This window comes from Liolophura sinensis, chromosome 10, assembly GCF_032854445.1.
Source record: "Liolophura sinensis isolate JHLJ2023 chromosome 10, CUHK_Ljap_v2, whole genome shotgun sequence".
Taxonomy (NCBI): Eukaryota; Metazoa; Mollusca; class Polyplacophora; order Chitonida; family Chitonidae; genus Liolophura; species Liolophura sinensis.
In genome coordinates this window covers 23272716-23287369 of record NC_088304.1, presented here as the reverse complement: position 1 = coordinate 23287369, position 14654 = coordinate 23272716, and the positions used below count along the sequence as shown (strand labels likewise).

Genomic DNA, 14654 nt, shown 5'->3' with positions numbered 1-14654 from the left:
TACTGATAACTTTAATCAGACTATTGGATGGCTATAAATCCAGGCGGGAAATTGCAGGGAGTGAGACGTGGCTTACTGATATGTGTTAATTCCTTTTTTTTTACTCTTTCCAACATTTAATACATTGTTTTAGCATGATATACATTTAAACTGTGAACATTATTATTATTATTATTTTTTGTTCAGTAGCTATAACGCGGTCGCGTGATTGGGTTGACAGTCGTCTGCAGTCAGCCATTTTGAATCTGAGGCGTTTAAGTTCCAGGAGGTACTCCTGATACGATCAGACATGGACAAATTTGATACCAAATGAGATGTAACATTTTTTTTATTCAAAGTTACTTGGATTCAGCTTGTGGAAATGTTTAACATGCACAGGAGATTAGTAGATCTGTAGATCAGCACAGGATTGTGATTACTCAGTACGAAGCTAGCTTTGTCGTAGGACGGTGCTGGAATGCTTGAATTCTTAGGTAGCAAAAAATGTCCTGCGCTTATAGTAAACTAACAATAAGAAAACATTTGACAAAACACATTTTGCTTCGATAAAACTTCGTTCAGTGTCAAAATCATGACCTGTAAGAGAGACTGTAGCCCTGTATACTGGATCCAAAGGTCATTTCATTGTAGTGCGAGGTTGCCTATAACACACTCGGGAACCTGTCCCCAAAGCAGTGCGTTATAGCGAGGCTACGCTGTATGTGCCAGATATAACTTTGCTCTCAGAAAGTTCCGAAGAATTTCTTTCTGAGGTGAAATGGCTGATACATTGATGAAATCTTTAAAATAAAATTTACAACACAAAGTATGTACATGTAATTGCTTTATAAAAAGGCATTCCACTAGCCTGTGTTTGTGTTTAGTCCCTTTTACATGCAGTGGGAAGACATCAATGGCCCAGAAGAATTGGTGATCTGAACTATTTGTATATCACAATGTATTTGTATTATCTTAAAAAAAAAAAAAACTTAACTATAAAAATGTGTGTTTCTGCAGCTATGACTTCTTCCTGGTGTCACAGTCCGTTCGTCAAGGGACGGTAACTCCGTGCAATTATAACGTGATCTGGGACAAATCCGGTCTGAAGCCTGACCACATGCAGCGGCTCACGTACAAGATGTGTCATCTCTACTACAACTGGCCGGTAAGCACAGACAACATTTTTTAGGAAGATAATGTTAAAATTCTGGCTTTTGCATTTGATCAGATTTGATGATCTAACTAACCTTTAGTGAAGGATTTATGAAATGTAAGGCCTCTTGTCACCTTCATTTAGTTCATGGTTTTTGCTGTAGCAAACTTAGCCCTTCTGAAGTGCCAAAATTGTTGTGGCAGCTCTTTTCTCGGTCAGATGAAGGGTTAATGAGCTAAACCAGCGACCAAGTTTATTAGGTGAATGCTAGGTGAAAGCCTCTCAACAATGCGGTCGCTGTGAGTGCTGGCCTCCGTCGTATAAGTGAAATATTCTTGAGTACGGCGTAAAACACCAATCAAATAAATAAATAAATAAATCAAGGGGAGAACAGTGGAGGGGGTGTAAGCCGGTTGATTCAAACTTGACATGGCGTTGAGCCATTTCCAAGTACTGCTGGAAAATATGCATAAATGAGCATACCGGTACTAATGACAAGAAAGTGCAACATGACCCAAATTCCTGGATGCTGTCAACCCCATTTTCTGCTTTTTGATGCCCAGTGTGTGACAGTCTTTATTGTTTACATGTGTGCATCATCCTCCTCAAGCAAGGAATCTGTATTGCCTCATTTGCGTATTATTTTGTTTAGCCGACAGACTAGTGACAAATTTCCATTTGTAATACTCTTGAGATTTTTGTGTTTTGGGGGCATGGGGCGCAATATAGGCTCAGTAAGCTGTTAGGCGTCAAATACAGACGTTAGTCGTTTTGTATTTAACTGAATTGTTTTTAAAAAAAAAGTCATCTTTTGGAAGTATGTCCTTTAATAACATTTTATCATAACCTCCACTTGAAAAGACGGGGATGTAAGTGAGTGTGAGAGTTCAAATCAAGTTGGAAAACTTTTTCAGAAGTTAGTCATTTGTGGTGGATGTTTTTGTAATATTTGCTTCAAATATTGTGAAATTTTTATAAAATTGTGTATGCTTTTTTATTTTATGTAAGTTTAGATGAGGATCCATGCATAAGTTTTGCATTTTCAGTTATTTCTTTAATTCTGATTGGAGTTCAACAAGAACTGCATCATGTTTGATTTTGATAGAAGATTGCATGCAGGTTCTTTTTTTTTTATTATTATTTTTTATTTCATTCTTTTCTTTGTCTTGTGTGTTTTCAGGGCACCATTCGTGTTCCTGCCCCATGTCAGTATGCACATAAGCTGGCATTTCTGGTTGGACAGAGCATCCACAGAGAGCCGGACCTGTCCCTGTCTGACAGATTGTTCTTCCTCTGAGACGGTAACAACAGAGGAAAGAGCAAAACTCGTCACAGCTTCTGCGCCATCCCGAACAATATTAAATTTATGTTTTTTACTCATTGCATTCTGGTCATTATTTCTGCATTGACGGTGGAGTGAGCAGGAATATGAGCTGCTTTAGGTCAGCAGGGGTATTATTTTTCAGTTTGCCCCCCACCCCCCCACCCAAAAAAAGATCATGAAGCATCTTTGACTTATATTGTTGATTATGCATATGCATAAATCGAATTGATCCATTTGTTAAATTTATTGCAGTTTGAAAATTGTTTTAGATTGAAGTCTTTAGTTTTATGGTTTTTATAGGAAGGAAGAGACTCCATGTTAAGGAAATAACTTTTACTGTTCATTCTTAAAAAAATAAGTCTGTTTTTAAAAAGAAGTCATATCCAATATTGTTTGGAACTTTTTTATACCTTAATCATTGATGTATTTGATGCTAAATGCGATTTTTTTTTTTTTTTTTTTTATGTGACAGTTAACATTGGTGGAAGCATACTTTGGATATGCATGCAGGATGTCTTGCATGATTATCAAAAACAGGATTAGAGGGAATGAACATTGATTCAATCCTTGATTGTTACTTATTTTCTTTACTTTGTCTTGTGTGTTTTCAGGGCACCGTCTGTGTTCCTGCCCCATGTCAGTATGCACACAAGCTGGCATTCCTGGTTGGACAGTCATGTCCTACATTAGTTAAAACATTTTATTACCTTGATGTATTTGATGCTAAATGCGTCTTTTATTTCTTTTTTTTATGCGACTTAACATTGATGGAAGCCAACTTTGCGAGATGCAAATATTGTATGAAATAATCTGACCTCTAAGTTGCTCAAACCTAGCTAAGGTTAACAAGGCTAACTTGTCTCCCAAGATAGTTTTCTTGGAAGTTTCACACATCTCATGATCTTCATTTCATCATATTGATCCAGATTTGATCATAGTTTTGGTGCTGTGTTAAAGATCGAACCAGTTGAAAATCCTTTATGGCAAGTTAAGGGGCGTTGCTCAACTGGGAGTCATGTCATTCATGCAAACTGTTCATATTCATATTATGAAACTTCAAAAAAAAAAAAATGAAAAATGATTTCATTTTGACTTTTTTCTTTGGTTTTTAATGTCATGATTTGTTGGGGGCCTCCGAGGCCAAAAGGGTTAGCATGCGAGCATGGCTCAATGGCTCAGTGAAACAACTTCTCACTAGTGTGGTTGCTGTGAGTTCAAGTTCAGCTCATGTTGGCTTCCTTTCCGGCCGTATGTGGGAAGGTCTGCCAGCAACCTACAGATGGGTGTGGGTCTCCCACCATAATGCTGGCTGCTGTCGCATAAGAGAAATATTCATAAGTACAGCGTAAAACACAAATATATAAACAAATAAATCATTGTTTGTTATTGGCTTGCTCTGTAGAGAAGCTGGTAAGAAGTGAGCAGTTACTATGTTAGTCTTTCAGTGGGAATTCTTTCTGGGCTAAAGTACAGTCCAAAGTTGTGTAGTAAATTCTGCCTTTCTTCCTTGGTGGTGATGATTTGTGGGCAGACTGGTTGCATGGCACCGCTGTAAATGTATTACCCTAATGTTTCAAGCTTCTCGCATATGAAAGAGCAACTTTCGGTGCAATTTATGCCCATTTTTGGGGTGTTTTTTTTTTGTTTGGAAAAGAAAATTACATTTGTTGGATTGCCCAGTGTCAGGGCTACATAAAAAGTATAGTTTTATCAGTAAATGCTGAATGATGCCTTCAGAATATGCTTGAATAAACACCTTTCAAACATGAAAAAAGGTTGAAGAATTACAGTAATAGACAGCAAAGGTCAATCCTGGTGGCTGGGATTCCACTGTAGGCTTTCCAGTGTGGTGTCCGTATATGACATGGTTGGGAGTCCTGCCTGATGTCTTTGGTGTGATTTTACTGCAAAGCTACACTGAATACGTCGGCCTTGGGTCTGTCCCATTTGTGCCTGAGAAATCGTGGTAATGCGACAAAAAGCTTTTTCACATTGCGATTCTGTTTCGACTTGGATCATTCACATCACTTGGTTTTCATGTTTTTACGGATTGTATGTATGCCAAATGCTAGGCTGAGTATGGGCGTTAGACCAACCAGCTGCAGTTGTACAAGTGAAGTATTCTTGACTACGGCTTTAAACTCTCAATCATATTATAAATTACTAGAACGCACAAGGCGAGGGTTCATCCCAGCCTTCTGCAGGGAATTCACGCGTAATTCCAAGATGGCTGTGTACGCAGCTTAATATTTGTTGTAGTATGCATATCTGTAGGCTTAAGTCAGATGTGGGAAAGTCTGTCAGTAACTTGCCAAAGGGCGGTGGTTTTCCCCAGGGTTGTTGGTACTTCCGCACTCACTGTATGTGGGGCGTTGATAATAAGAAGAGGTTGAAGATGACTGGATGGCCGTTTGAGCAGTGTAACGCTTGTTAAAGTATGGATACCTGTAGGCCTATCTCACATGTTGGAAGGTTTGTCAGTAGCTTGTCAATGGTGGGTGTTTTACTCCTGGTTTCCTAAATGCACGAAACTGACAGCCATTGTACAGGTGTAAGTGCAGAACACGAGTATGGCGTTAAATGTGATTGAAACAATCGACCATATTTGCAGGAAAGAGTTACCGCGTATTATGAGTGGATATTTTCCACAACTAGGCTCCTAGGGCTTTTTAAATGGTATCAAGGCCCTAAAATCTAGTCATAGACTGCTCAGACGTTGGATTCGGCAAAATTTTGTTTAGCCAGGAATGGGCCCCAACATGACGGACGTGATATACGATTATATATGTTTTTCCAGTGTGTTCCCGCGCTGAATAATAATGACTTTCAGAAGACTTCTCTGAAAAGGCTATATTACATGAATTATTCCCCCTTGCTCGCGACACTACAAAGACAATGCTCGCCACAACAAGTTAGCACTGGCGTGGGCGTAAGGGGGAAGCCAGGAAGGGTTATTTGATCAGTTCGATTCTTTTTTTCATTCGACCGATGTACCGATACGACACAGGTACCTCGTCATCGATTTCCTCATTATCTAGCATTTGTTTAATAAAAATCGACACTTATGGAGGTTTTATGTACATTTCTTCTGGTGTCCTGGACAGGTGATAAATTTTCACGTTCCGGTACAAACACGAAAACTTCCATTTGTGTTTACACCAGCTAATAAATTCTACGACCAAATGGACCATGGCTGAAGGTCAACCAGGACATAGTGAGCCTAGTTTGAGTATGAAGATGGTGTTGTCAACTGTGCGTCACAGGTTTAGAAATGTCCGTCAGCTCTCCACCGACAAGTTAGCCCAGTGGATGAAGGAACCAAGGGGAGAGAACGCCGGAGAGAGATCGTCAGCAGAGAAGAGAGAGGTTGTTTTACTGGTACGAGGGTATTGGTCAGAAAGTGGAGTGGTTGTGAGAGCGTCTTAGTGTGTGTAACCCCAAAACAAGTAAGGGTCACAAAACAGAAAAAATGGTTCTTTCCTAGGAACTGAAGACAATTTACACGCATGGTCGTAAATTGGAATAACAATCATTTTATTAGCAATATATTAACAGCAATATTTTAACACAAGTTTTTACAGTTTTGTCAGAAATTAAAAACTACAGTCAGTAAAGTCATCATAGCATAATGTATGCACAATTAATGGACATACATATTTGTAACTGAGGCTTCGATAATTGAGGTGGTTCGCGTACCTGCGCAGCACAATGACTCCAGAGCTTTTCACCACTGCGGTTGTGAGTTCAAGTCCGGCTCATCCTGGCTTCCTCTCCAAAATGCTGGTCGCAGTGGCATGAGTGAAATATGTTTGAGTAGGGCGTAAAACACCAGTCATTCTTAATCCATCTTAATATCTTATTTCCGTGCCCAGTTTGTAATTTCAGTTTGTATATGACCTAACTTTTAAACAGCTGTTTTAGAAATCTTAATGGTTTGGTATTCAAACAGGACACACGGCCAGTGGAAGAGTATGAGGTCAGCCATTTACCTGAAGCTGTGAGAATTGACCCAGATGTTAAGGACATCTCCAGTGTGTCACACACCTGGTCACACCGTGACACAGGTAAGCTGAGGTAGAGAGAGTTGACCAGGATGTGAACGACATGTCCAGTCTATCACACACCTGTCACCATGTGACACAGGTAAGCAGTCACGTCGTGACACAGATAAGCTGAGGTAGAGAGAGTTGACCCGGATATGAAGGACATGTCCTGTCTGTCACACACCTGGTCATCATGTGACACAGGTAGGCTGAGGTAGAGAGAGAGTTGACCAGGATGTGAAGGTCATGTCCAGTCTATCACACACCTGTCACCATGTGACACAGGTAAGCTGAGATAGAGAGAGTTGACCTGGATATGAATGACATGTCCTGTCTATCACACACCTGTCACCATGTGACACAGGTAAGCTGAGTCACGTCGTGACACAGGTAAGCTGAGTCACGTCGTGACACAGGTAAGCTGAGGTAGAGAGAGTTGACCTGGATATGAAGGGCATGTCCTGTCTGTCACATGCCTGGTCATCATGTGACACAGGTAGGCTGAGGTAGAGAGAGTTGACCCGGATATGAAGGACATGTCCTGTCTGTCACACACCTGGTCATCATGTGACACAGGTAGGCTGAGGTAGAGAGAGTTGACCAGGATGTGAAGGTCATGTCCAGTCTATCACACACTTGTCACCATGTGACACAGGTAAGCTGAGTCACTTCTTGACACAGGTAAGCTGAGATAGAGAGAGTTGACCTGGATATGAAGGACATGTCCTGTCTGTCACACACCTGGTCATCATGTGACACAGGTAAGCTGAAGTACAGAGAGTTGACCAGGATGTGAAGGTCATGTCCAGTCTATCACACACCTGTCACCATGTGACACAGGTAAACTGAGTCACGTCGTGACACAGGTAAGCTGAGGTAGAGAGAGTTGACCCCGGATATGAAGGACATGTCCTGTCTGTCACACACCTGGCCACACCGTGACACAGGTAAGTTGAGGTACAGAGAGAGTTGACCAGGATGTGAAGGACATGTCCAGTCTGTCACACACCTGGCCACACTGTGACATACGTAATCTGAGGTAGAGAGAGTTGACCCAGATGTGAAGGACATGTCCAGTCTGTCACACACGTGTCACCATGTGACACAGGTAAGCTGAGTCACGTTGTGACACAGGTAAGCTGAGGTAGAGAGAGAGTTGACCAGGATGTGAAGGTCATGTCCAGTCTATCACACACCTGTCACCATGTGAGACAGGTAAGCTGAGTCACGTTGTGACACAGGTAAGCTGAGGTAGAGAGAGTTGACCCCGGATCTGAAGGACATGTCCATTCTGTCACACACCTGGTCACACCGTGACACAGATAAGTTGAGGTAGAGAGAGAGTTGACCAGGATGTGAAGGACATGTGACTTACATGACTGGTTATAGCTTTTCTTGTCCTGTTTTGGTGGCCATTTTGGTGACCATTATTCACATCTTTTTGATTGCTCTTACCTGTAAACCTGTATAGTTAGTGTATCTCTTAATTTGTGGGCATGAAATTCATAAACACTTCAGTTTTTATGCTGCACAAAGAGACAAAATCAGCGATAAAAGAAAAAAAATCAGAGATTTCATTTTATTGTCTAAGCCATCATTGTCACTGGAATCTGACCAATCAAATGCAGGATGGTTAGATATGAATTTGAATTTTTTGAGTATGTAACTTGACACTGTACTGGAACTGCTTCTATGCGGGAACACTGTCACCAGTGCAGTTGTTGTGAGTTCAAGTCCAGCTCATGCTTGCTTCCTTTATTGTTTGTACTTGGTAAGGTCTGTCAGCAACCTGCTGATGGTTGGAGGGTTTCCCCTGGGCTCTGTTCGGTTTCCTCCTATCATAATGCTGGTTGCCGCTGTGCAAGAGAAATATTATTGAATACCAGTATAGCATAAAATAAATGAATGAATCAAGAAGTTGGCAGTTGAGTCTAGTCTTTTCAAGGGTGATCTCTGATTCTTTTGTCAGATTCGGACAATGCTCGAAGGATAACCGTAGTATGTTATTGCTCACTGGGCTACAGGTCATCCAGGATGGTGGAGAGACTACAAGACTACCTGGCCACTAACTCAGGTAAACCATTGTTTCGTGTGAACCTCACTCAATAAATCATGAGACTCCATTACAGAAGTCTGCCTGATCATTAGAGTGCCAACATCAGAGTCGAAAGAGCCCGGGATCAAAGCCTGGTCGGGTCATACCAAAGACTTTGAAAATGGTACTTGCTGCTGCTGCTGCCTGGCGTGGCGCTCTGCAGTGAGAGGTTAGAGCTAGGAAACATGACAGATTAGTGTCTGTATAATGTCACTGGGTGGGGTGTCCTGTCTGGTATCATTGGTGGCAGACACAATATATGGTACAGGCAAATAATGACTCCATGTCGTCATATGACTGAAAAATTGTTAAGTACAACGTTAAACCCCAAGCATACATAAATACATACGTATAGAAGTCTGCATTTAAGTGGCATAAATAACCACATATACCCAAACAGGGGAGTGCTGAGCTTCAAGTTGCTGAAATCTTCTGAAACATACACTGATTCTTTGACCTTTTCAGGCGCATCTGCAACCAGTGTTTTGAAACATTCTGAGAGGACTATCGGGTGTAGAGAAATAGTTTGCACAGTTTTATTAAGCTTGCATCTGTATTGATAAAAACAAATTATTTTTAGCATCATTTTCGTAATAGTTCTATGCACAAATTCCTCTGATAAAATTGCTTTGGTGGTTGAAAAGATTGCAGATCAATTTGATCAGGTTCAAAATTACACACAAAATTGCAAGTAATAGACAATTTCTTCACCATTTTTTTTTTTCATTTTATTATTTTTTTTTTTATACATGTTCTAACATCTAGGATTATCTCATCCACGACTGGCTGCTGAGCTGAACACGCATTCATACTGTATTTTCATCTATGATACGGTGACAATTTCATTGTAGTATATTGTATATATTAATATTGTTTCATGTTGCTTATTGCTTTATTTGTTGCTAAATACATGTACCTTGTGCTCAGCAAATGAATTACAAGCAAATTACTAAGCATATGTGGGGTAACTGAAAAACTGACTGACATTCTGTGGTGTTTTCTGTACACCAGCAGTGGTGACAGGCTAGCAGTAGAGATGTGTGTGCGGTGTAATTACGGCAAAATCTGTCAGTCTGTGGTGTTTTCTGTACACCAGGAGTGGTGACAGGCTAGCAGTAGAGTAGTGTGTGTGGTGTAATTAGAGCAAAATCTGCCAGTCTGTGGTGTTTTCTGTACACCAGGAGTGGTGACAGGCTAGCAGTAGAGGAGTGTGTGTGGTGTAATTAGAGCAAAATCTGCCAGTCTGTGGTGTTTTCTGTACACCAGGAGTGGTGACAGGCTAGCAGTAGAGATGTGTGTGCGGTGTAATTACGGCAAAATCTGCCAGTCTGTGGTGTTTTTTGTACACCAGGAGTGGTGACAGGCTAGCAATAGAGAAGTGTGTGCAGTGTAATTAGAGCAAAATCTGCCATTCTGTGGTGTTTTCTGTACACAAGGAGTGGTGACAGGCTAGCAGTAGAGATGTGTGTGCGGTGTAATTACGGCAAAATCTGCCAGTCTGTGGTGTTTTCTGTACACCAGGAGTGGTGACAGGCTAGCAGTAGAGATGTGTGTGCGGTGTAATTACGGCAAAATCTGTCAGTCTGTGGTGTTATCTGTACACCAGGAGTGGTGACAGGCTAGCAGTAGAGGAGTGTGTGTGGTGTAATTAGAGCAAAATCTGCCAGTCTGTGGTGTTTTCTGTACACCAGGAGTGGTGACAGGCTAGCAGTAGAGGAGTGTGTGTGGTGTAATTAGAGCAAAATCTGCCAGTCTGTGGTGTTTTCTGTACACCAGGAGTGGTGACAGGCTAGCAGTAGAGAAGCTTGGGTGGTGTAATTAGGGCAAAATCTGCCATTCTGTGGTGTTTTCTGTACACCAGGAGTGGTGACAGGCTAGCAGCAGAGAAGCATGTGTGGTGTAATTAGGGCAAAATGCGCCATTCTGTGGTGTTATCTGTACACCAGGAGTGGTGACAGGCTAGCAGTAGAGAAGCTTGGGTGGTGTAATTGGAGCAAAATGCGCCATTTTGTGGTGTTTTCTGTACACAAGGAGTGGTGACAGGCTAGCAGTAGAGAAGCTTGGGTGGTGTAATTAGGGCAAAATCTGCCATTCTGTGGTGTTATCTGTACACAAGGATTGGTGACAGGCTAGCAGTAGAGAAGCGTGTGCGGTGTAATTAGAGCAAAATCTGCCAGTCTGTGGTGTTTTCTGTACACCAGGAGTGGTGACAGGCTAGCAGTAGAGAAGCTTGGGTGGTGTAATTAGGGCAAAATGCGCCATTCTGTGGTGTTATCTGTACACAAGGAGTGGTGACAGGCTAGCAGTAGAGAAGTGTGTGCGGTGTAATTAGAGCAAAATCTGCCATTCTGTGGTGTTATCTGTACACCAGCAGTGGTGACAGGCTAGCAGCAGAGAAGCGTGTGCGGTGTAATTACAGCAAAATCTGCAAGTCTGTGGTGTTATCTGTACACCAGCAGTGGTGACAGGCTAGCAGCACAGAAGCGTGTGCGGTGTAATTACGGCAAAATCTGCCAGTCTGTGGTGTTATCTGTACACAAGGAGTGGTGACAGGCTAGCAGCAGAGAAGTGTGTGCGGTGTAATTACGGCAAAATCTGCCAGTCTGTGGTGTTATCTGTACACCAGCAGTGGTGACAGGCTAGCAGTAGAGATGTGTGTGCGGTGTAATTACGGCAAAATCTGCCAGTCTGTGGTGTTATCTGTACACCAGCAGTGGTGACAGGCTAGCAGTAGAGATGTGTGTGCGGTGTAATTACGGCAAAATCTGCCAGTCTGTGGTGTTTTCTGTACACCAGGAGTGGTGACAGGCTAGCAGTAGAGAAGTGTGTGCAGTGTAATTAGAGCAAAATCTGCCATTCTGTGGTGTTTTCTGTACACCAGGAGTGGTGACAGGCTAGCAGTAGAGAAGCTTGGGTGGTGTAATTGGAGCAAAGTGCGCCATTCTGTGGTGTTATCTGTACACCAGGAGTGGTGACAGGCTAGCAGTAGAGAAGCTTGGGTGGTGTAATTGGAGCAAAATGCGCCATTCTGTGGTGTTATCTGTACACCAGGAGTGGTGACAGGCTAGCAGTAGAGAAGCTTGGGTGGTGTAATTAGGGCAAAATCTGCCATTCTGTGGTGTTATCTGTACACAAGGAGTGGTGACAGGCTAGCAGTAGAGAAGCATGCGTGGTGTAATTAGGGCAAAATCTGCCATTCTGTGGTGTTTTCTGTACACAAGGAATGGTGACAGGCTAGCAGTAGAGAAGCATGCGTGGTGTAATTAGGGCAAAATTTGCCATTGTGTGGTGTTTTCTGTACACCAGGAGTGGTGACAGGCTAGCAGTAGAGAAGCTTGGGTGGTGTAATTGGAGCAAAATGCGCCATTCTGTGGTGTTATCTGTACACCAGGAGTGGTGACAGGCTAGCAGTAGAGAAGCTTGGGTGGTGTAATTAGGGCAAAATCTGCCATTCTGTGGTGTTATCTGTATACACGGAGTGGTGACAGGCTAGCAGTAGAGAAGCATGCGTGGTGTAATTAGGGCAAAATCTGCCATTCTGTGGTGTTTTCTGTACACAAGGAATGGTGACAGGCTAGCAGTAGAGAAGCATGCGTGGTGTAATTAGGGCAAAATTTGCCATTCTGTGGTGTTTTCTGTACACAAGGAGTGGTGACAGGCTAGCAGTAGAGAAGCTTGGGTGGTGTAATTAGGGCAAAATGCGCCATTCTGTGGTGTTTTCTGTACACAAGGAGTGGTGACAGGCTAGCAGTAGAGAAGCTTGGGTGGTGTAATTAGGGCAAAATGCGCCATTCTGTGGTGTTTTCTGTACACAAGGAGTGGTGACAGGCTAGCAGTAGAGAAGCTTGGGTGGTGTAATTAGGGCAAAATGTGCCATTCTGTGGTGTTTTCTGTACACAAGGACTGGTGACAGGCTAGCAGCAGAGAAGTGTGTGCGGTGTAATTAGAGCAAAATCTGTCAATCTGTGGTGTTTTCTGTACACGAGGAGTGGTGACAGGCTAGCAGTAGAGGAGTGTGTGCGGTGTAATTAGAAGAAAATCTGCTATTCTGTGGTGTTATCTGTACACAAGGAGTGGTGACAGGCTAGCAGTAGAGAAGCGTGTGTGGTGTAATTAGAGCAAAATCTGCCATTCTGTGGTGTTATCTGTACACGATGACTGGTGGCAGGCTAGCAGTAGAGAAGCATGAGTGGTGTAATTAGAGCAAAATCTGCCATTCTGTGGTGTTTTCTGTACACCAGGAGTGGTGACAGGCTAGCAATAGAGAAGTGTGTGCGGTGTAATTAGAGCAAAATCTGCAAGTCTGTGGTGTTATCTGTACACAAGGAGTGGTGACAGGCTAGCAGTAGAGAAGCGTGTGTGGTGTAATTAGAGCAAAATCTGCCATTCTGTGGTGTTTTCTGTACACGATGACTGGTGGCAGGCTAGCAGTAGAGAAGCATGAGTGGTGTAATTAGAGCAAAATCTGCAAGTCTGTGGTGTTTTCTGTACACCAGGAGTGGTGACAGGCTAGCAGCAGAGAAGCATGCGTGGTGTAATTAGAGCAAACTGCCAATCTGTGGTGTTATCTGTAGACCAGGAGTGGTGACAGGCTAGCAGCAGAGAAGCATGTGTGGTGTAATTGGAGCAAAGTCTGCCATTGTGTGGTGCTATATGTACACAAGGAGTGGTGACAGGCTAGCAGTAGAGAAGCATGAGTGGTGTAATTAGAACAAAATCTGCCATTCTGTGGTGTTTTCTGTATACAAGGAGAGGTGACAGGCTAGCAGTAGATAAGCAGGAGCTGTGTAATTCGAGTAAAATCTGCCAATTTGTGGTGTTTTCTGTTCACAGGGAATGTTGACAAGCCAGCAGTAGAGGTATATAACTTAGAGGGCAGCCTGTTCAAGTGGGCCAATGAGGGACGACCTATGGTGGACTATAACAACCAACCGACTATTTATGCCCACCCATTCAGCGCGGTCTGGGGACGCCTTCTCTCTGAACGGCTGAGGAGAGAAAAGCCATCTTGATGTGAATTTCAGGGAAAACTTTTTTAGACATATTTTTGTGTATTGTATTTTAATTGTATAATATAATGAAAGACTTGTACCATAGAGTAGGAAACCTAAATAGCGATGACAGTGCAATAGTGGGCAAACGGTCACACGTATCTGGTGAAATACGGCCTCTTGTTACCTCAGTTACCTCAGTTGACGTATTATTCTAATTGTTCTTGTAAATGCATAAATTGTAGCAAATTACACGCCTCTAGAACCATGACTTAAGCAGAATTAGGTAACGCTTTAGATGGGTATTCTGACAACCGCTTGATCCCCGGGCTTTAGTTCTTCACTGTAAACGCTGACGGCGCAGATTTACATTCTTTGAAGACTTGCATGCCTTTCACCAATATGGCGTGGAAGTTCTGTTGTCATACTTGGCAAATGTGACCTGGCCAACCAGCTTGAGACTGGAATCAACTGTCTTAAGTCCAAGATTCTACCACTAGGACAAAGGAAAATTCCGTCCAGCCGGGAGGTAGATAGCGATTATATCCGACGTGATACAGAAAGTTTGTCAGTAACTTGCCAAAGGTTGGTGGTTTATCTCAAGCACACGGGTTTCCTTCCACCCATAAAAATGACTGGCTTCAAATAAAAAAAAATCCTGAGTTACTTACATCAATCAACAATTAAAGAAACAAAAGTATTTGGCGTTGATCGGTTTGCTGGCGCAGGAAACCGAAAAGTGCCTGGGGTTGTGGAGTGAGGGTTGGGGGAGGAAACATTGCACCTCAACGCACCTCACCAAGTATATGTACCTGAGAAATATCTAGATGTAAAGACACAGTCAAGCTAGCGGAGTTTAACGTCAAAATCATTGCAGGTAAAGCGTCAGTTTGTTTGCAGTGAGACAACAGACGGTCCCCGGGCGGTTAAAGAAGACATTGCGAAGGAAGATCTAAGGTTAAAAAGAGGTTTTTCACAATGTCCTCCATAAGTACATATAGGTCAAAAACACCTGTCGTACGCATTTAATAATCAGGTGTGATGACTGCCAATTACACTCATACTTACA

General features: G+C 42.6%; 2 protein-coding genes across 3 annotated transcripts in view; both read left to right on the top strand.

The window, feature by feature from the left end:
* Positions 1–3533, top strand: part of LOC135476221 (piwi-like protein 1) — a 30579-nt gene extending 27046 nt beyond the window's left edge. Inside the window, exons 18-19 of the mRNA XM_064756164.1 lie at positions 997–1144; positions 2313–3533. Coding sequence (XP_064612234.1) covers positions 997–1144; positions 2313–2429 — 265 coding nt within the window. The 3' untranslated portion in view covers positions 2430–3533. The remainder of the gene's footprint in view (positions 1–996; positions 1145–2312) is intronic.
* Positions 3534–5432: 1899 nt separating this feature from the next.
* LOC135477209 (uncharacterized) lies at positions 5433–13614 on the top strand. Of its 2 annotated transcripts, none has more exons than XM_064757367.1 (4): positions 5433–5822; positions 6406–6520; positions 8469–8573; positions 13428–13614. In XM_064757367.1, the coding sequence occupies exons 1-4, from the start codon at positions 5646–5648 to the stop codon at positions 13604–13606; spliced, it is 576 nt and encodes a 191-aa protein (XP_064613437.1). In that variant the 5' UTR covers positions 5433–5645; the 3' UTR covers positions 13607–13614. The 2 variants fall into 2 exon arrangements, with proteins under 2 accessions (XP_064613437.1, XP_064613436.1); XM_064757366.1 differs by having other exon boundaries at positions 5433–5834.
* The last annotated feature ends 1040 nt before the right edge of the window (positions 13615–14654 follow it).